Here is a 20,262-nt window from a genome sequence, read left to right as displayed (position 1 = left end):
TCTCTCCAGGATTGTACAATAAAAGCAATTAGAAGTATGACACCATTTTTAATTACTTTAACAAAAATATAATTCTGATTGAGGACGTTAGAATATAGTCAAGTACATACATGTGGAAAAAAAATACCATCACTCCAGTTGAGAAGTTAAAGATCATTTTGTGACCTGCTGTTCCTACGGCGGCCTGTAGGTGTCAGTAGATCACTGTGACAATTAAACAAAGCGCCGAAGAAGATCACGTGACTCTGGCAGACCCGTTGGCTTGACAACTGCTGTAATCTTTACCTGCTGATAAAGGTGGGATTGACGAAAGAGTCGATTTTATATGTACGTACATAGACTTGATCAATTCTTTCACTAGTAATGAAAATATACTGTCGTAGTTTGTGTGAAGTAGTAACTATATTTGACAGGCGCTTCGCTGAAACAAATGATGCCGTTAATTTAGCTTGGCCTACATAGCGAGCCGATGCTATGTCGTTGATATGCTAAACCGAACTAGCTTCCTAGCTTGCTAACTAACTAACTACAGCTTTATACGATTACGTTTTTACTCCCAACTATTGTTTGTTCAGCAACTCAGCCTGTCACGTTGCTTCCGTTATGTTAATGGCAACATATTCGGACAGTTACTAACGACAAGACATCAGAACTGTGTTGTGCAAATTGTTGCCAAAATAACTCAATGAAATGTTATATATAACCTCGAACAACAGGTTAAAATGGGAAAAAACAACTAACATTCAAAATGCTGCATAAGCCAATCTTCACACATACACCACAAGTGAGCTGCTGCTAAATGATTATTTTTCTGTTTACTGACATGTTACTGATGTCACCGGACGGCAAACTAAACTTTGTTTTAATTGTGTTTCGCTGTTTCTCTAATACCAAACTCAGTATCATCACTGTCCATATGCTAAAGTTCAGACTAAGCTTGTGTCACGAATCTTAGCTAAGCAAAGTCACGAGTCAGAACACAAGTCATGCTAAACATCCACTGGCATGAATTATTAGCAGCACCTATCTAAATTATAGAATTTTTAATCCGCCAATACGCTGCCCTTAAACCTTAAACCTCTGTAGCTTGAACCTATGTTGAATTATGTTAGAAATTTGTCGAATGTAATAAACTGTTGTGCTTACCTTTCAGCAAGGGCTCAGAAGACACAATGCCAGAAGTCAAGTCAATATTCAGAGAAGTTCTGCCTAAACAAGGTTTGCACCACAGCAGTTTGCTATTTGGCCAGCAGTAGTTACAAAAGGTTGTTTGTGGAGCTCAGTACAACACGCAAACTGTTTAGACATTTGCAAAAGCTTGCACAATTAGTCAAGGGGTGCTCTGTGCACCCTCTTTACAGGGTCTTCTATAGCTCAAAGCCACTGGCATTGTTGCAGTATGAGTTATCTAATTTTGCTCAGTATCAAAGCTGGACAGTGTTTTTTCTATAGACTTCCATTCAAATGTAAATCAAAGATATCAGTGAACACATGAGAGACTGCAAATATAACTGATATAAAGTCTGTAGATGCAACATTTGGGAAGTAAATTTTGTTTAGCAGGCAAGCTCTACCATTTGCAATACTTGATATAAAAGTGTAATTGTAGAAAGAGCATTTGTCACTGCTAATGTGCTGGGAGATATTGTGAAAAATAGCAAGAACCCAGCCAAGTGTTTGATTATCTTTGCATTTAAGTGAAGAATAGTTGTGGAAATGTGAGAAATCATGTTTTGTTTTTTTTGGCATCATCCACAGGACAGCTTTCCATGGAAGATGTCCCTACCATGGTTCTGTGTAAGCCAAAGTTGCTCCCACTCAAATCAGTCACCCTAGAGAAACTGGAGAAGATGCAGATGGAGGCTCAAGAGGCCGTGAAACAGCAGGAGCTGGCAGCGAAGGAGCAGTTGCAGTAGATGCCCAGTCACAGAAACAGTCTTGGATTATTTAATAGTGATTTAATGAACAAAGAAGGACCTATACGTGGCGTATTTCACAAACCAGTATTCCCCGAATATAAAAATAAACACTCTTAACACCTTTTTTGTGAAGTTAACCGGCTGGTACTTGTTTTTGCATTGTACTCGTGTCATTATACCCTCAACAATGACATCTTTGTGTGATTTAAAGGGTAAAAAGAAAAAAAAAAGTCAAGCACAGCATAGAAACAGCAGCTAGTTAGGGAGCCAGTATTGCATTGAACCAACATGCTCCCTTTTATTTTTTATACACTTTTATAAAGCTCTTGACACAAACCAGTCATCTCTGTACAAACACTGCTTTCTAGAAAACACAAAAGGAGTGGCAGTGAAATCAAGAAAATACTGTACAAAACAACATGGAATGGCTGACACTGAGAGGTGTGGCACTTCAAGGGCTAGCTTATGTAAATGTTTATATTGAAACACCTTGGAGAAAGTGATCTACTTCAGTTTCAATCAAAAGTGCAGTTGTTTTTTTTTTGTTTTGTTTGACCCCACCTCAATTTCAGAAATGTACATTCTTTTGACTGTTCGAAGGGAGAAATCTGTACTCAACTATTTTGAAAAATATGCAAGTAAAAAAGTAGCTTTATCCTTTTCTTTTCAGGAAATCTGGCACATAAAAACGTCCTCCTCAGTAGCTTTCAAGTTTGACAACACCACCGTCTCCCTCGCTGACGAACCTCTTCCTGCCTCTGATGAGAGACAGATCAACAACAACATGATTAAAAAAACAGAAAAGTGCATCCCCTTCGATAAGCATGACGCATCTGTTTGAGAAAACCAGTGCACTTACCGACAGGGACAGAGATCTCTTATCTTTACATCAATGATTCCCATGCTGAAGCTCTTGTCAACAAATTGCTCCAGGATGAAGTACGCACGCGGGACATCAATATTAATTTCAGCAATGTCCATATAAACTCTTTCGTAGCCCTAAAGAAGAAATAAAAGGCATTTTAACACCATTTTATAACAATGAGTGGTGTGTGGTGAAATGACTTGCAATGCATAATTCCAACACCAGGTGGCACCTCACCCTTCTCATTTGGTCCACAGTAATGATGGAGGATACACAGAGCGACTTGAGTAGCTGCAGGACCATTTTAAATGTTTTCTCTCCCTTGGATTCTAACACCATTACTATTGCCTGAGGGAAACAGCAGAAACAGTCACAGTCTTTTATTAGAGCTCAAGACAAGCAGTTAGTTTCTGTACAAAACAGTTGTTTTATGTTCAACAGTGCACAAGCGATGTTCACCCCTCACTGAGGATTAAAAATACCAAAAAAAAAAACCAAAAACAACCCTCAAGTTGGTTCAGTAGCTTCAATAGCAAACATTATGCAACACCTCCCCTGAGCACACATTTTTGTTAAGGTGGACAAAGCATGTTGAGTATGTTTTGGATTCCTCTGTTGCTACATAAAATATAGTCATGTATGTATTTACCTCATAGACAAACTCGTGGTGGAAATGGGGAACCTCGAGATCCCGCAGGCATCTCTCAGCCTCTTTGCTGTCTCCAGATAGGATGTACTCCTTCAGCAGCAGGTTCATCTGGCAGGACCGAATGTATAATGGTAATTAGTAACCTGTGGCATTGTTCTTACAGCTACAACAAGTTGCAAAAAGAAGGTACAATCTGCTTTAATTACAGCAAATGCTTCAACATATCATTTTATCTCACAGTATTCCTTTAATCCCCCTTTCCTTAAGGCGATTATTAAAACAGGCACACTCATACAGCACTGTTTTGGTTAAGGTTTACACAGACTTTTTCAGTTTCATGAGCTTTGCTAAATCTAAATGATGAACATCTTCACCTGTTTCTGTCTGTTACTCACTTAGCCAGCAAACATATATATTCCTCACTGTCTACAGTGTCTTCTTCAGGGTGGTGAATTCATTTAATTGGTTTGTAGGTGTTTAACCAGGAAATTCATAATCATTCATATAAAGAAAATGCAAGTGTGAGTTTTGGCTGAAACAGATGAACTATGAAACAACAAATACAAGATTCAAACATATATTTTAACAAAACATATTGGACTATTGTTCACAGAAAGCTGGTCTAACAGCAGCATCTTCTCCATTTTTCTGTATGTAATTTACCTCTTTAATGAGCTGCATGATGGGCCTCTGGCCGCCTCCTGCCCCCCACTGGTTTTCTATGCGAAGCCCTCCCAAGCTCATCTTCAGTAGCACGGCCGCCCGGTCTAGTGCCGCCCTGAGGACAAAAAACACACAAACGAGGTTTGTAGGTCAAAGTGAGATTCTCTATCATGGCAAACCAAACATTTCACTATTTTTCGCAACACTGTGGTTTTGACAGAATTTGCTTGTAATGTAGAGAAACTATTGTTTATTTTGTTTCCTGAAAGACATTTCAAGAAGGATTTGATTTTTAGATGTGATTTAGTAACACATGCAAGATCCTATACTCCTTGCCTTCTCTTTAATATATTTCCAGTCTTGTTTACATGCATGAAACCTAAAGTTAGGAAGGTCAGGCTCTTTTGTTCCACAATCCATTCCTTCCTGAGGTGACTATTAACTTTAGCTGATAGGTTTTTGCATTTTTTGAGTCCATCTTGAAACGACAGTCAAGTGCTTTTTCTTTGAACACTCAAATAGGTTTTTTCATGCTGCTGTCATTTCTCCTCTTGATACTAGCCTAATAGGCATCCCTTCTGACTGCACTTTCAATGTAGGAGACGAAAACATCTTTCCATGCTAAATTAAACTGAAGCTTTAGCCATTCAAGTCGAACCAGTCAAGATGTCTTCCAGTTAGGGAAGAAAGAAAAAAAAAAAACAACAAAAAAAAACACTATTGTTCAACTGCAGCTCAACAGAAACACTTAAAGAGGGAATTCTATAGCAAAAAGACTGACAAAATATCCACTTGTGTATTTAAATCAGACTTCTTAAGTCTTGTATTAGTTGTAGATACACTTTGAAACACATTTTTACAAAGAGCAAAGCTATGTATTCTGTCCCCTATCACCTGCAGCAAAATTAGGGGTTGACCTATTTTAAGCCTGTTATCAGTATTGCTGTTTTTTTGTTTTTTTTTAAAACTGTGTTGTCACAACTCTGTGGTCTCAAGTAATGTCCCACCAACAGCACTACATGAATGATTACATGTCATGAGTGACAGCCTATCAACACTGAAGGATTCATGGTAAATACTTCTCTTTATATTAAACATATGAAAACCATAAAACGATCAAAAGGCATTTCAAAAATGTGTTGGTGTTTACTGTGACAATTGATATGAGTACTTGATTATTAATGACTGAGAAGGAATCTTTAATGCTCAGAATCAACAGGAGAAATGATCACAGCAAGAAAAATCTGTTTCAATGGATTTAATCAGGAGCACCTGATTAAAGCAACACTTCAAAAATGATATACCGAAGCTATATGTAATGATGTGACTATATATAATTATATATGCAAGAAAAAGCAACTGTTTGTGATTGACTGAGTGGCCCCTTATCTTTGGCATGCATAAACAGGAAACTGAAATCGCAGGCAGAAGAGCTTCGCCAACAATCTCCTACCTTGTGTATTCACAGTCAACTCTGCCTTTGTAGCCCTCGATGTAGCTCTTCGACAATATTTGGTCGCTAACAGCGCGTGCAATGAATTGGCCCACCAACTGAAAGAGACACACAACAGAGGGGGGAAAAATGTAAACAATCCCAAAACACATTACATGACAACATGTTGTGCAGATTAATCCTTAAACCTGTTTATCTGTCCACTAAATCAGAAAAGAGGATCTAGTCTACTATCAACAACCCACAACAAGCCTGATGCACATTACTAGGCAACAATTACGAAATTGTTTCAGTTTGGAGGCCCCACAAAACCACTGACAGGACAGATGACCAACAGTGGCCTCAGGGGCACGTGTATCTTTGTTTACAGTAGAGTGAGCGCATGATTTGGGGCAACGAAAGAGCTGGCTTTGCTCTTCTGGCCTACACAAAGCCTGGGCTCATTGCTGCTCATTGTTCCTTTACAGACAAGAGGCAGCTACATCTCATCTGACCCGTCACTGTGGCTAGACTGGCAGGCATATGAGGAGAAAAGGAGTGTGTGTGCGTTTGTATGTGTGAGAGAGAGAGAAAAACTGAGAAACAGAGAGTGAAAGAGCAGAGGGAAGGAAGTGGGGGCAGGGCAGAATCATAATGTCCCTTTAAACCCACTGAGAACTGAGAGAGTGGGGCAGAAATGACCAGCGAGACCAAATGAGACGGTGAAAGGCGGGGTGGAGGGGGGAAGGACGACCAATAACCCTTTCAGCGTCCTTTGCTGGGCTTGCATTTTGCGAGCGCAGACAGACAATAGCCAGAGATCTCATGTCTGTAAAGGCTGAAAAGGAAAGAGCTCAAACAGACATACACTGGTTCTCTCTCACACACCAACACATAAACCACAGCGTTGTTCCCCTGCGCTCCACCACAGACCGTGTTAAAAGTCCTCAAACAGAAACCATACTTCTAGCTAATGAGTAGTGCATTTTCTGTTATGGGAGTGTCCAACATGAGACATGGTTCTGCAGATAAGCTTACATTTTCCAGATGGTAAGAAAAAATAAAATATCTTAACACAAACAAGAAACACTGTATAATGTGGATTTAGGGTTGCTGGCTTAGTTTGTTTGCAATAAATTTGGAAATTGCAACTAAACCATGTCTTCCAACAAACCTGAGTTCATCCAGTGTTATAGTTAGGATTGTAAAGTAAATACACATCCAAAATGCCCTACAATTTAGGGTAAGTCTAAAATTATATGCAGCACTGTAACTCCCACACACATTTTTAATATGTAGCTACGCTGAGTAGACCCACCTGAGGGGCTCCAGGTGTGTCCAGGACCAGATCAGGCAGCTCTCTGAGCAGTTTGTCAAAAGAGCTTTCCATGTCGCTGTGGGACAGAACAGGCCCACACAGGTCAGCCAGCAGCCTGGACGTGAGCTCCCGGTGGCTGGCTTTGGCCTCCAGGGCCAGTGACACAGCCAGCGAGGGCACCTCGCTCCGCATGGGCCCCAAGTTCAATTCTGCAAGCAGCTCCTGGAAACATGGAAATGTTCATTTTGGAGCACTTTGTAACAGACAGAATTCTATGTAGGGTTCAGCTTCTGTTACGCATAACCACGCGTTTAATGGCAAGTTCTTTCCTGCACAGTTTTACATTTTGCAGCACTTACAGCTACTTCATTTGTGTCTCCGTGTTCAAAGTACTCTTGGACTATGGGTGTGACCGTCTTCTCAAAGTCCCTCTCTTCCAGCGGGGGAACCACAGTCTCATACACACAGTTTTCCTGTCAAAACACAAATCATATTTCAGGTCTTGTGTTGGGTGAACACACAAGTAAAATTTTTAGTACAATACACTACAACGGAGTATAATGTACTCTGGTAATTTACAAGCCATCAAAAAAAACGAAAGTGAAACTCCACACAGAATACATATATTGCAAAGCAATGCATTGGCTTGAATTCAATTTTACATGTATTCAATCCAAACACTCCATATTTAATGCTGGTGTAAAGTATCAACACAAAGTCTTTACCTGAGCTTCGTCATAGTTGGGGTCTTTCACATCTACCTGCTCTGGTTCATAAACCTCACCAGATCTGCCCCACACACCTTTTCCTCCAGCCCCACCTGCAGACAAAGGTCGGTGACATTGTTACACATATTATCTGACAACATCATTATGGCTCATGTAAAGGGAGCAAGCAAAACTGTGAGTAGTGTCATTTTCCAAAGGTTCAGTGGCTCATACAGCTCAGTTTCCTGGAACATGAGGTGTTTTTGTTTTTAATAAAACTGCTTAGAAAATAGCAGCCTTTGAGACTATCGGGGTAGCTTAACATGATGTATCTGAAATCAAAACAGACTTTTCAAAGCTGACATTATCAGGGCAGGAAATTAGCTGATAACTACTGAGCAGAAAGTTGATCTATGGCAGGAAAGCACCTAAAGTCTGAATCTAATTTGGTACTTTTTTCTGACACTTGTCACCTTACAATCTTATGAGCAACTTAGGGTCAAACACAAATTGTAAGATGGGAGTAACTCTTCACCCATGCTGTCAGAATCAGTGCCACACCAATGAGTTTATCATCCTGAACTCCAAACATCAGAGACTTCAAGAATGTCTTTACACACAGAGACTGTTTTCCTTTTAGGACATGTAATGACACCACCTTATTCATTTTCAAGTGTGGAGGCGTACTGACGTCAGGAAGGGATTAAAAGTTGAAGAAAAGCGAGACACAGTTAAACTAAATGTCAACTGGTAATCCATGCTCTTTATACTGAATATGCAGCCAGTGTTTTCCCAAAAACTACAAACCTGATTTTACCTAGTAATGCTCAATCTACTGCATGATCTCTACATTTCCATTTTCTAGAAGTATTTTTTCAAAAATCTCAGACAGTTCTCAGCTTTAGCTTATAACAGAAGTCTGACTTCATGAAGGGTTGGTCCAGTGATAAATATTTATATATCTACTCTTGTTGTCATATTGTTACTAATACTGAACCACTATCATCATTAATCATTATCTGTGTATGTAATCTGTACCAATTCCAAAGCGACATTTTTGTAATCCCAGGACCAAACATGATGTGTTATAATCCCTCTATATGGGGAGGTGACGCGTTGTACATTTTGCAGCTCGTAAACAATCCATCTGTCCACATAGTCTGCGTAACAGCTTACGTTTTAATAACGCTTTATGCCTGTAAACACAAACCAAGGTGGCTTTTCACACTTCAAATCTATGAAGCTGTATTCTACATACGTAACCGTGATTGTGTAAGGGAACTGAGCGCTTCCAAACGTGGATGACGTCAATACTGTGTCCGACACACCCATGAAGCTGCTTCTACATCTTCTGTGTAGACACATGCAGCAAACATCTGCTGGGTCTGAGGTCAGCACCAGCAGATTGCAGACAGTTTAAGAAGCCCAATACTAAAGCAGCTTGTCAGACATGCTTTAAAACCTCCATTAGTCCCACCCAGTATGTAGCATATGACATGTCACTATATTTAGCTTAGCCCACAGTAGTTGCGAGAGGCTGTCCCACTTCAGCGTTAAAACATTGTGTACTCTAGTTTGGTCTCACCAAAGATTCTGTGCACCCACTACAGCTGTCTCTCAAAACTGCAAAGCATGAAGTTTTGATGTAGGAAAGCAGAACTGAAATTACAGGGCTCCACTGGTGTGGCAGCTCTGTTACGTAACCAAAAAAATGGACAAACTGTGCCAGGAGAAACTAGGCATGCTCCAGTTCTACTGCCGATGGGAAGAGCAAAGTGTCTAAACTGTACTGCAGTCTGCAGAGACATGAAAGTGGGCACTGTGTGCTTACATCACTGAGAGACAGCTAGATGACTGGAAAATATTGACACTTGCTTAAATTCTAATCTTCTTATTAATCTTCTTATACAATTGTGATGTGCCAAAGACAAGGGGCAAGGAGCTGGGAGGCCAAGGCAAGATGTCTTTGGCATGATATATAAATTGGATAAGGAATCACATTAAGGCATTATGCAACATTATCAGTCAGGTCACACAGTGTAAAAGAGTATTTATCTGTAGCTGTACTGTGCCTTGGCACACATTGTCTCCCTTTAGTGGCACAAAAACAGATAACAAATTAAATAAAACAATAAAAGCAGACACTCCATAAACCTTATTAAAGTAACTAAGCGTGATATCCTTTACAATAACAACCAGCTTTCTTCGTACGCCCTGATGGCAATCTATATGTGAAATATTTACATCATATTCAAAGCACCTGTTGTACTAACAAAAGCAATTCTGGTACACTTTACCATACAAGACATTAGGAGAAGTTTTTGTTTCTGGAAAACCCCTGCTGAGCAGATGGTGAAAACCCCTGCTGTGCAGATGGCAAGAAAAGAAAAGAGTACATTTAGAGGGGTGTGAGCAGCTAAAGATTGCTTAGCCATTTGTTCACCGGCTAATTGGTTTATGGTTTCTAGATGGAAAGCCAAAAGGCGATGACAACAGCATGACACAAAGTGATGTTGTGGCTTTGCTTTGAAGCACTGGGATGTGACACACCAGTGGCTCTTTGATGATCAGCAAAAGGTGACACTGAAATTGAAGTGACTTCTTTATTTATTAACATGGTACGACTTCTTACCTTTCTTTGGCAGGCCTCTGCCCTTCCCCAGCCGAGACTTTCTGTCCAGCAGCTTGCTCTTGGGGCTAGTTGGTACCGCTGTGGTTCCCCGAACCACATCCCCGTTGTCGCTGAGGGAGTCCCCTCGGCCAGAGTCCCTGGAGGAGTTCTTTCGCAGCCTCCGTTTGGCCTTTGCCTTGAGACGTGCCTCGTGGATGTTGTTGCTGGACGAGGACAGCCAGTTGCCATTGATTTCATTGTTGATATTTTTATTAGCGACAAGGGATCCACCGTTGTCTTCCTCTCCAGATACAAAGGAGTCGCTCAGGTCCTGAGCCTCTGTTGGATTACAAGAAAGAAGTGGGGCAGAGTTTATGGTTGAGTTGATGCTTTAATGTGCTGTGCATATTTTCAGTGGGGGGGGCAAATTAAGTGAAGTCAGGCAAATATGCACTATGTTATAAAATAGTGAATTTCTAAAGGCAATCAACCACAAAGTACAGGATGCGCAGCAGAATAAAATCAGTGTCAAATTCTGCAGAAGAACATGCAAACAACCACTTCCGCATGAAAAAGTCCCATTGGCCCACATCCCATACAGCTGATGAGGCATTTAAAAGACTGTGTGCGTGTGTCTGTGTGGTCTACACTTACCAACAGGGTTTGCGTTCAGCCAGGCCTCGCAGTCAGTTGCCATGTTTTATAGTAGAAAATGGATTTTGCAGCAAAACAGTGCAAAAAAATAAAACTAATTGCAAATGATACCTGCAACAACAAAGACGAAATTGTATGAGCATACATGCGCTGATAACATGTCCAGACGTGCTGCACCATAACAGCCTCCCCTCCCCCTATTCATTCAAAGTCGCACTGTTGATAAACAATGGCTAACGTTGCGCTAGCTTAAATGTTCACTGCCAAGAGACGCTTCAAACGACCAAACCATATCTTAAAAACGACATGCACTATTACAGAACATCGAAATGCGTAGTTTACAGTGTGTGTAGCTGTTTTCATGTTAAGCTAACTTATATCCTGTCGAAGCCCAAACGTCAGTAAAAAAGGCAGAATCAAACTGCACAGTCAGGGGACTCGGTGTACCTCTTCTAATTTAACCGACTGCTAAATCTTTACCAACGCCCTCATATAAAACATGCATTTTTCTACCGCGCTTGTCGATTAAATAGCTAACTCACAATAAATTCACTGACCGTCTGTTGTGTCCAAGCTTCAAACTCTGACACGAACACTGTTGTTTTTTGTTTTACCTACCCAGCAACGCAGGCGCGTAGGCCAGTGTTTTCCTTCTCTGATTGGCTGCTGCGACGTGGGGGTTTAAAACGGAGAGCCAATCAGAATGCAACACGGATTTTTTTTTCTCGCATGTTCTGTAAGGCCCGTGTGGCTTATAGCCTGCTGTCCCCTATGTTCGGAGCTGCAGAGCTGCACTTTCTATTCTGGGATGGAAGTTTGTCACAGCAGCCAACGCATGCTGCTTTATAACAATAATAACAACAGTGATGATATGGAAGATGATGCTGGATTGATTTGGTCTAAATAAATTGTTTTTATATTAAGATATGCACCTTGTGCTGTGGTGTAAGCAATAGCAGACTAAACCAATGACACTAAATACTTTAGTAAGTAAGTAGGACAATTAGGTAAATAAGCAAGTAAGTGGCTGAACAAGTAAGTAAATAAACTAATTTAGTTGAGGAATGAGGTTGTAAACCAGCGGTGGAAAGTAACTACATCTAATCAAGTAGAATATATTCACAATAACAAGGGTAAACCAGAGTAAGATTCCCCCCCTAAGAGCAATGTATGACAAAATCTGCTGAGTCAAAAAATATACATACAGCGATGCTAGTATTTGGTTAAATGCCGTAACTGTATCCAAGACCCAACCTGCTGGCTGATGATTTTAGGTTTTCCTGAAGAATGTGGAGGTAATCTACCTGTTTACTTTGTGTAAGGCGCCAGTTCCATGGGCAATGAAAACAGCTGTAGAGCATGATACTACCACCACCGTGCTTGATGATAGGTTTGGTGTTCCTTGGATTAAAGGCCTCACCTTTTCATTTCTGCTCATTGTGTCCAAGTAGCTTTTTAAAAAATTATTACTTTTGTTTCACCTGATCTTTGTTAATGTGATCAACAGCAAACTTAAGTTGAGTGTTAAGGTGCCACTTCTGGAGGAAAGGCTTGGCGATGTAACTCAGCTTCACTCTGTTCTAGCAGCTTCCAAATTATAGCAGACCTGCTTTTTGGTGATTCTTAGTTGACTCTTAGCCATCCTGACCAATTGTTTCTCAGTAGTTTGTGTTTTCTTCCTGATTGTGGCAGTGACACAACAATTGTTTACACAGTTGATTTTGGGGGTTCTCACCACGAGTTGGCCTCTTATGAAATAATGGTACTTTAATTATTTTTGATATACTGACTTTGATTAAGCCCATTTTATGCCACTTTAAACTTCCACTGTATGACATTTTGGATGAAAATATTCAATTTTCTGCTCCTTTAAATTAATTTGACATCTTTAGTTAGTTTCAAGATGGAAATTTTACACAATGAATAATATAAGAGTCTTTTAAAAAACAACACATTGTTAAAGATTTAACCAGTGGTTTTCAATTTCAGATTTCAAGGTTGTAACTGGCTCAACCATGATGTGAGTTTTCGCTCTAAACTTCTCACATGGTTTCATTTCACTGAAATTTCAAATGACCCAATACCTCACCATAAATAAATAATTGGAGAAACACTGAAAACAGATTTGTGAACCCTGTAATCATAACCTCATACCGTTCCAGTATATAAAACATCGTAAAAAAAAGTAGCTTAAACCTCCAGCAGCCACAACAGTAGCATGCTGCTGACACACTGATGCTTCTGTATTGATAATCTAAGCCTGGTCATAGTAATAATAGTAGCATATCAATCAGAGAGACCTAATCAGTACTTTTACTTTCATACTGTACCTACATTTTGCTGGTAATATTTACATACTTTTTCATTTTTTTTCATGCAGGACTTTTGTTTGTAATGGAGTTTGTTCTCTATACATTGCTGCAGTAGTACTTTTACTTTAATGAATAATCTGTGTACTTGTTCCACCACTGGTTCAAACGGAGTTACAGAACAGATGTGTTTTTTGCCTTGACACTTGGGGGAGCTCTTTTACAACAGTGTCATTCAAGTCCTATTAAACCAGAAGCAGACGGATTGGTGTCTTATTACGATTACTTGGATTTTAACTAAGCTGTTATGACATATGTAAAATTTACAACTTTCACTTGAGATAAGGTAAACATACTTGTCCAAACAAGGTGAATGGTCGGATTTTAGTCTTAAATAAAGTAGGAGGCCGCTAATTTGAAACATTCACCATGTTTATTCAAGTTTTTTGCATCAAAAATCATGTGAAAAATTTGACAAGGAAAACAACACTTTTACTGATGTCACAGGATCAGCATTCACAGTATAGAAAAACAGAGTCTGGCTTAATAATCCTTCCATAACAAATCACCATAACCAGAAACACTTCATGTTTAACTGATAAATAAAACGCATGGTCCAGTTTAAGGTCTTTGATATTTAAGGCATTACATATGATGGCAAATAGGACTGGGATCTTTTGCATAGTTGCATCATTATTAATCCTAATGATGTTCATCTTCACCTGACAGATATTGCAAGTGCACAAACAGGTACACGATATAAGAAAACTGCAAGAGTTTAAAAGCCCCAGATACAAATAGAAATGTAAATGTTCTATACACTGAAATCTGTTCAAAAAATACAACAAACCTGAGAATCTGCCTCAGTTTTTTTTTTTTTTTTAAACTGAGAATAAATATGGTGGCCCTGAGACCTAAACGTGCTGCAACAAAATACAAGTAGATAAAACACAAGCAAACTAAGAAAACATTTTCACAAATCTGGAAATTGGCACAGCATTTAGAAAAAAAAAATCTGCAAAGTTAGAAAACACTACAAGTGCTACAAGTGTGCGTCCTTAGTTTTATCTATTTGCCTGTTTTTAATATTGCAGCTCATTGAACTCTCAGGCACACTGTAAAAAAAAAAAACATTCCTTAAAACATATTTCAAGTCATTTTGCAGTTGTAAATGTATTTCTATTGTTTGAATAATGTACAGGCAAAATTTTAAATTATATTATCTAATATATTGATTTGAACTTAGCAAATAGACTAACATACTGTAAAAGATTGTCTTCTTAGCAATTGTAAATACATATTGCATTTTCAATCCAATACAATATCAAGTTAATTTTCTCTCACACAACCCAAATGAAACAAAAACTGTAAGAAAAATGTCATTAAATATCACGGCCTTACTTTACATTTCACGTAAGCTTTGTACAAAACTGAGAGTATCTCAGACTGTCAGCGCCATTCAAGACCTTCAAGCTTTACTCTCCCCCCCAAATACCAAAACTATTATTGCAATTGTCCACAATATTCTAGTTTAATGTGTTCGATTATCTATGCTGTAGCTGTCCATAGCTTTGCACAAACTGCTCACGTACGCAACTCTTTCTTCTGCTGCTCGCTGTGCAACTGGTGAGAGGTCACGCTGTTGTCACTGTGCTGCTGAGGGTTCAGTGAGTGCACCTGACAGACTCTCCTCTGCCAGCTGAGACAAGTATTTCTGTGGAAAGAAGAAGAAGGAAAAAAAAAAAAAAGAATTTACAAAAAATATAAACTCATGAGCCGCAGCATTATTGAACAATCTTTATTAAAGTGTCCGTTGCACGGCGACTGAATAGCAAAGACGTGGATTCTGCGGGACCTCTGCATGTGTCCCTGTGGTATCAGGCACCAAGACATTAGCAGCAGATCCTTTAAGCCCTGTAAGTTGGAGGAGCCCTCATGGATCAGACTTGTTCCAGTAAATCCTCCAGCACCCTGCCACCTATTCATGGTTCGTTCCTATCCAGACCTCCTGCAGAGTGGACAAGCGTTGCTGCTTCGGAGAGCTGTGTTGGCGACTGGTAATAATTATTTCACTCATCAGTGTATGTAAAAAAAAAAAAAATAATGAGTGTGTGAATGATTCCACAGCACAAATGTCTTTCCTAACATAAGGCAATACGATCTGTTTTTTCCAAATTAGAAAGAAAACTAAAACCTCTATAGCAATGATTTGTTACACTAAATCCATTCAGTCACAGAGATTAATTTATTTTTTTTGCAAAGAAAGACCAGGACAGAAAAGTTCCATCTTAAAGAATTGAGCAGCATTTCAGACCATCTGGTGAGTCAACAGCATGTTGGAGGTAACTATATAGTTTTACAAAACTTTTTCACGGCTGCTTGTAGATTTTTTAAAAGTAATTTTCAGATGAGCGTCACAAGCGTTAGTTTGCAGTCACCGGTAGTTCAAACGCTCCATGAAATAACACATATGAATCTGTAAATTAAGGTATTAATCATGTGGATATAATATCATCAAATATACATCAAAGAGCCAAGTTGGTAAACTGGCTCAGTGCTGAGATTCTTTTATTCTGTTAAAGTCCATACAAACTTGTTCCACCACACAATGCCTGCCAGCTACGTGCTGTAGATGAGAAAGGTGAAGCATAAATCTATGACCAGAAACTACAAAAAAAAAGCGTATTAAACACCACAACACACACATACACGCAGAGCTTTGACAGACAGCACAACTGTTTAAAACTGTTTTTTTCCTCTTGGTATGTAATCCATCAAATGTGAGGGAATCACGCTCCTCTGGTTTGCTTCAGCTGTGCTGCCGGGGACGAGAGAAATGCAAGAAGGCCTGGTGCTGACTGGCCAAAAAACCGGAAACCTAATACAGTTGCAAGTTTACATGCAAGTGTGTATGTTTGTGCGTGAGCTAGGATGTGACAGTATACGGTGTGATTCTGCATTTGTTTGTGTTTGTCCATCTGAAGACATCTTGAGGATTAAAAATGTCTAAAAGGCTTAAGAGCTCAAGGGGATGCCTTTAAATGGCTTATTTTGTCCGACCAACAGCACAAAACACAAACAAATATAATACTGTAAATCCTTAAATTTGACAAAGCGGAGCCAGCAAAAGTTTCCACAATAAATGAATTAAAACAATTCATTTATTAACAATATGAATTTGATGCTGACTGATGTGGTGATTACTTAACAAACTGTAATCCCAGGTGTACTTCTTTTTTTCATTATTTAGTTTTTCTTTTGAGAGCAAAAGAGTTTTTCAAAAAGTACTGTATATTTTCAAATTGGTGCGATTGTAATGGATGATATGCTTTGTGCGTAAATACGTGAGTCGTGCAGTTCATACAGAACAGTACATTTTTAAGGCTCGCATCAACCAACAGGTGATACATTTGCCTCGCTGCACTTCTGTTTAGAGAACAGCATATTTAATGCAAACTTGAAGGTAAGATTTATCCTCATAATAAAACCAGCATATGAAGAAAGGCAAGGAAAATTGATATAATACGCATGTGCTCAATGCACAGTATGAAACAAAGCGATTACTCACCAGTCCGACAACAGGTGGTAGAATCTCAGCCCTTTTGCTACCAGACCACACTGACTGTGGACCACACTAACACAAGCCTCAGCGCAGAAGAGCGTGCAGACGTACAGATTTTAGGTTTTAACACTTCAGACGCGAGTGACATCAAATGCCCAGACAGATGTGTGCATGTGTAAACAAAGTCAGATGTGCCTATATGATATAATTCAAGAGAGAAACACTGACTAAAATGCAGACATATTTCAGTCCAGATCTCCAGATCGTTTCTCATCATCACCTGGCGGTGTGGCGTGTTCAGTGTTTACCTGCAGGTTCCTGTAGTGCACAGTGCTGCGGCAGTGAGACGTCTTTGCAGTCTCCTCGCTGGTGTAGAACAGACCGCAGAGTTTACAGTAGAAGCCGGTTCTTGGCACAATGAACTCCACTCCTGTTAACACAATAATTAGGATTTAATCCCAGAAATCAGCACGTGACAGATGAGGGGCCTCACAAGAGGTCTGCACAGTGGCCTGGAAAATAAAACATCTTTTTTATTCAATGAGGTTATATTTCATCCACAATCACACAAAGAACATTAATCATACCTCTGTGAATAAACTCACATACCACCTTCTTTTATATTCTAACTATTAAAATTAAGCCAATTTAATTGATTGTAGTCAATTATATGAAGATTTTATGATATAAGAATGAAAAAAGTATATAAAAATGAAAAAAAGTCAACAGAGAACGGATTAAAAGGAAATGAAAACTATTTTCTAAACCTTTCAAATATTGTGTGAGGCTTAGATATTAAACATTAATCAACTATTAATCTACTGTGTGGCTGCCGGAGAACATCCTGCTGGCGTGGGTTCAGATTACACCGCACCGCACCGCACCCGGGCGTTTTTTTTAATTTGATTTTTTAAAATTTTTCTAGGGGGATGTCATTTAATTATTTATCTTTTCATACTGGGCACCAAGCACCAACTGTGACAAACTGATTTGGCCAAAGTGTCGGCAGATCCCAGCAGAGAGCTTGTAAACATCCTCCGCTGCTCTGACCCTCTACCTATAGAATGACCAATTTATTTACTTATTTTTTAAACTGTATTTTATATTTTGAAAACCTTGGTGTAAATGTTGTAATTGTTATCGTCTTATCATTCTAATGGATCTGGTCCATCCTCCTGTACATTTGTTTTGTCAGTGTATTTCTCTCAAAGCTTCTCACATGGTTTAATTTCATGTTTCTGATCCAATATCTCACCAAAAATCAGTGATAACAGATAACTTTGTCTCTATCTTATCCCTTTAATCATTACTTGACCTCTGAGACTGATCTGCTGTCCCTGTATATAAAACTGTATGTGAAGTAGTTCAGACCTCCAGGAGCTACAATATTTATTGCTGCGGACACACTTATGCTTGTGTATTATTAATCTAATCATGTCATGTATAATAGACACATAGGTGAGGGGGATTGACTATTACTTTTACTGCATTTTGCGTCTAATACTTTTACTACTATTTTCACTTAAGTAGGATTTTTCATGCAGGACTTGTACTTGTTATGGAGAATTTTTACATTGCTGCATCTTAGGTGATTGACCAGAATACTTCTTCTACCTTTGGTTGTACTATTTGCACCTGTAGGATTACGCCTCTGCTAATAAACTTACAACAACACCTTCTTCTATATTCCAGCTACTAAATTGAAGCCACTTTGATTGGTTAAAGTCAATAAATTTCACAAGAATAAAAAAAAAAAGACATTAAATCTCACAGAAAAAAGATCAAAAATGAAATGGAAACCCCTTTTGGAACTTTTTTTTTTTTTAATGCTGTGTGAGGCTCATCATTCTAATTTGTTCTATTTGTACTTGTGTTCATCTGTTTTGTCAGTGTATGTTGTATTGCTTATATCATCCTTCCCTGTCTGGCATATGTAAACGGATTTTCAATGTAAAGTGCTTTATATCACAAGTGTAACCTAAAATATGTCAATCAGAACAAGTTGGGAAACATCACACACACACAAAATAAAAAAATAAAAAAAAACAATAAAAATCCGGAAGCTATATTTTTTTTTAACGTAGGACCGTACATATGAAACACACACACACACACACACACACACACCATCATTTTTTTTCCTGCTATGCTGAATGAATTAGAAAAAATGGGACAATACTCTCTAAGCACTATGATGCACTTCAACAACACACGTGTGGCTGTGACTGTCTCATTTCTAATAAACGCAATAAAAAAGAAAGAAAAAAAAAAACGTCACAGCAACAACCACACAACTCATTGCTGTTACATTTCTTTCAGCAACACTGTCAGCGCACTCTGTTTGCCCGTGGCCACCCAAACACATACATTCTTGGGGCATCATACAGCAGAAATAGCCGCACAACTCATGACACACGCTGCTCCTGTGTCTGTACTGAGGTCTATTGTTGCTCCGCGGCCGCAGGACTTACGTAAGTCTCCACGCAGCCGACCCAACACTGGCCATGTGCTGTCATTCTAAACCTCATCATATAAATACTCATCCCTCTGGGGTGCATTTCACAACCTGCTCAGAAATAGGTCAGCAAGTGGCCGAGCGATTCCAGTCAATTAGAGCGCTAATGCAACAGGTTGTCAGTGCGCTTATTAATGGTGTATAAGATAATACTTTATCTTTAGGACCAATACCGCAGGCTCAGGACTCCATCAGCTTGTGTCCGTGGCAATGATTAAATATAGCTGCAAGCGGCGATAAGCGGGTTCCAAGCACATTGTTTTGACATATATGGATTAAAGAACTTCCACTGGATTCAGTCTGCTGACCTCTCAGTCATTGGGGATGTGTCCTGGACCACCGGGCCATCAGGATAATACCAGTCTGTCTTGATGGCAGCGGCAGAAACTAAACACTAACCAAATTCTACATACAGTCAGGTTTTAAGTCACTAGTTACCTGTAACTTGTAATTATTTAGAATAACTGTGCAGGTGATCAGAAGGTCACAGTGAGTTTGGAAAAAGGATTTTTTTCTTCACTACCAACGTTTCCAGTAGAAGATGTACAGGATGCCATTTAAGACCGAGAACTACACTCCTGGACTTAAATAACAACACTAATTGAAACTCCAAACCAGGGTGCAAAAATATAAAGTAATATGCTTTATGTGTCACCTAACAAACAAACCTTCAAATGCTCAAAAAAACTTGTTATGCTGAAATTTGATACAGTTTTCATGCAGCTGCTGCTGAAACTATTTCATTTATGGTGTTTAAAATAAAAGAAACATACAGACTGTACTTTGGCTACTCAGTGATCCTCAGTGATTTTACTGGTATGCCGTCATAGTGTTTATATGTGTTGTACTTACCCAATGGGATGCTGTGTTCACTGACGGCTTTGTCTTGTTCACGCGACGGCGACGGGGCCTCAGTCACTATGGAAGGTCAAATTAAATTATGAGAAAACCTCCTGAACCCCCTGAACACTTCTGCCTACTTTCGGTTAAAATGTTTTTTGTTTGTTTGCTTGTTTTCAAATCTGAGATTAGAGCACTGAATAAGAGAGTTTCTGTAG

General features: G+C 39.2%; 2 protein-coding genes across 2 annotated transcripts in view; both read right to left on the bottom strand.

Annotated features, from left to right (window-relative positions):
• Positions 1-1,941: 1,941 nt before the first annotated feature.
• pdcd4b (programmed cell death 4b) lies at positions 1,942-11,455 on the bottom strand. The gene is made up of 12 exons (XM_008282453.1): positions 11,376-11,455; positions 10,819-10,929; positions 10,186-10,503; positions 7,572-7,666; positions 7,206-7,319; positions 6,847-7,068; positions 5,550-5,647; positions 4,097-4,211; positions 3,434-3,541; positions 3,022-3,132; positions 2,779-2,918; positions 1,942-2,677 (listed from the first exon to the last, which is right to left on the bottom strand). The coding sequence occupies exons 2-12, from the start codon at positions 10,859-10,861 to the stop codon at positions 2,617-2,619; spliced, it is 1,425 nt and encodes a 474-aa protein (XP_008280675.1). The 5' UTR covers positions 10,862-10,929; positions 11,376-11,455; the 3' UTR covers positions 1,942-2,616.
• A 2,083-nt stretch (positions 11,456-13,538) lies between these two features.
• The window catches only part of rbm20 (RNA binding motif protein 20), a 67,024-nt gene continuing 60,300 nt past the window's right edge, over positions 13,539-20,262 (bottom strand). Inside the window, exons 12-14 of the mRNA XM_008282451.1 lie at positions 20,057-20,122; positions 16,998-17,119; positions 13,539-14,841 (exon numbers count right to left, since the gene is read on the bottom strand). Of these exons, the coding sequence (XP_008280673.1) occupies positions 14,773-14,841; positions 16,998-17,119; positions 20,057-20,122 (257 nt within the window). The 3' untranslated portion in view covers positions 13,539-14,772. The remainder of the gene's footprint in view (positions 14,842-16,997; positions 17,120-20,056; positions 20,123-20,262) is intronic.

The sequence above is a fragment of the Stegastes partitus genome, unplaced genomic scaffold (genome assembly GCF_000690725.1).
Source record: "Stegastes partitus isolate 25-593 unplaced genomic scaffold, Stegastes_partitus-1.0.2 Scaffold272, whole genome shotgun sequence".
NCBI lineage: Eukaryota > Metazoa > Chordata > Actinopteri > Pomacentridae > Stegastes > Stegastes partitus.
Note: the sequence above shows the minus strand (reverse complement) of the source record. Positions and strands in the feature narration are given on the sequence as shown.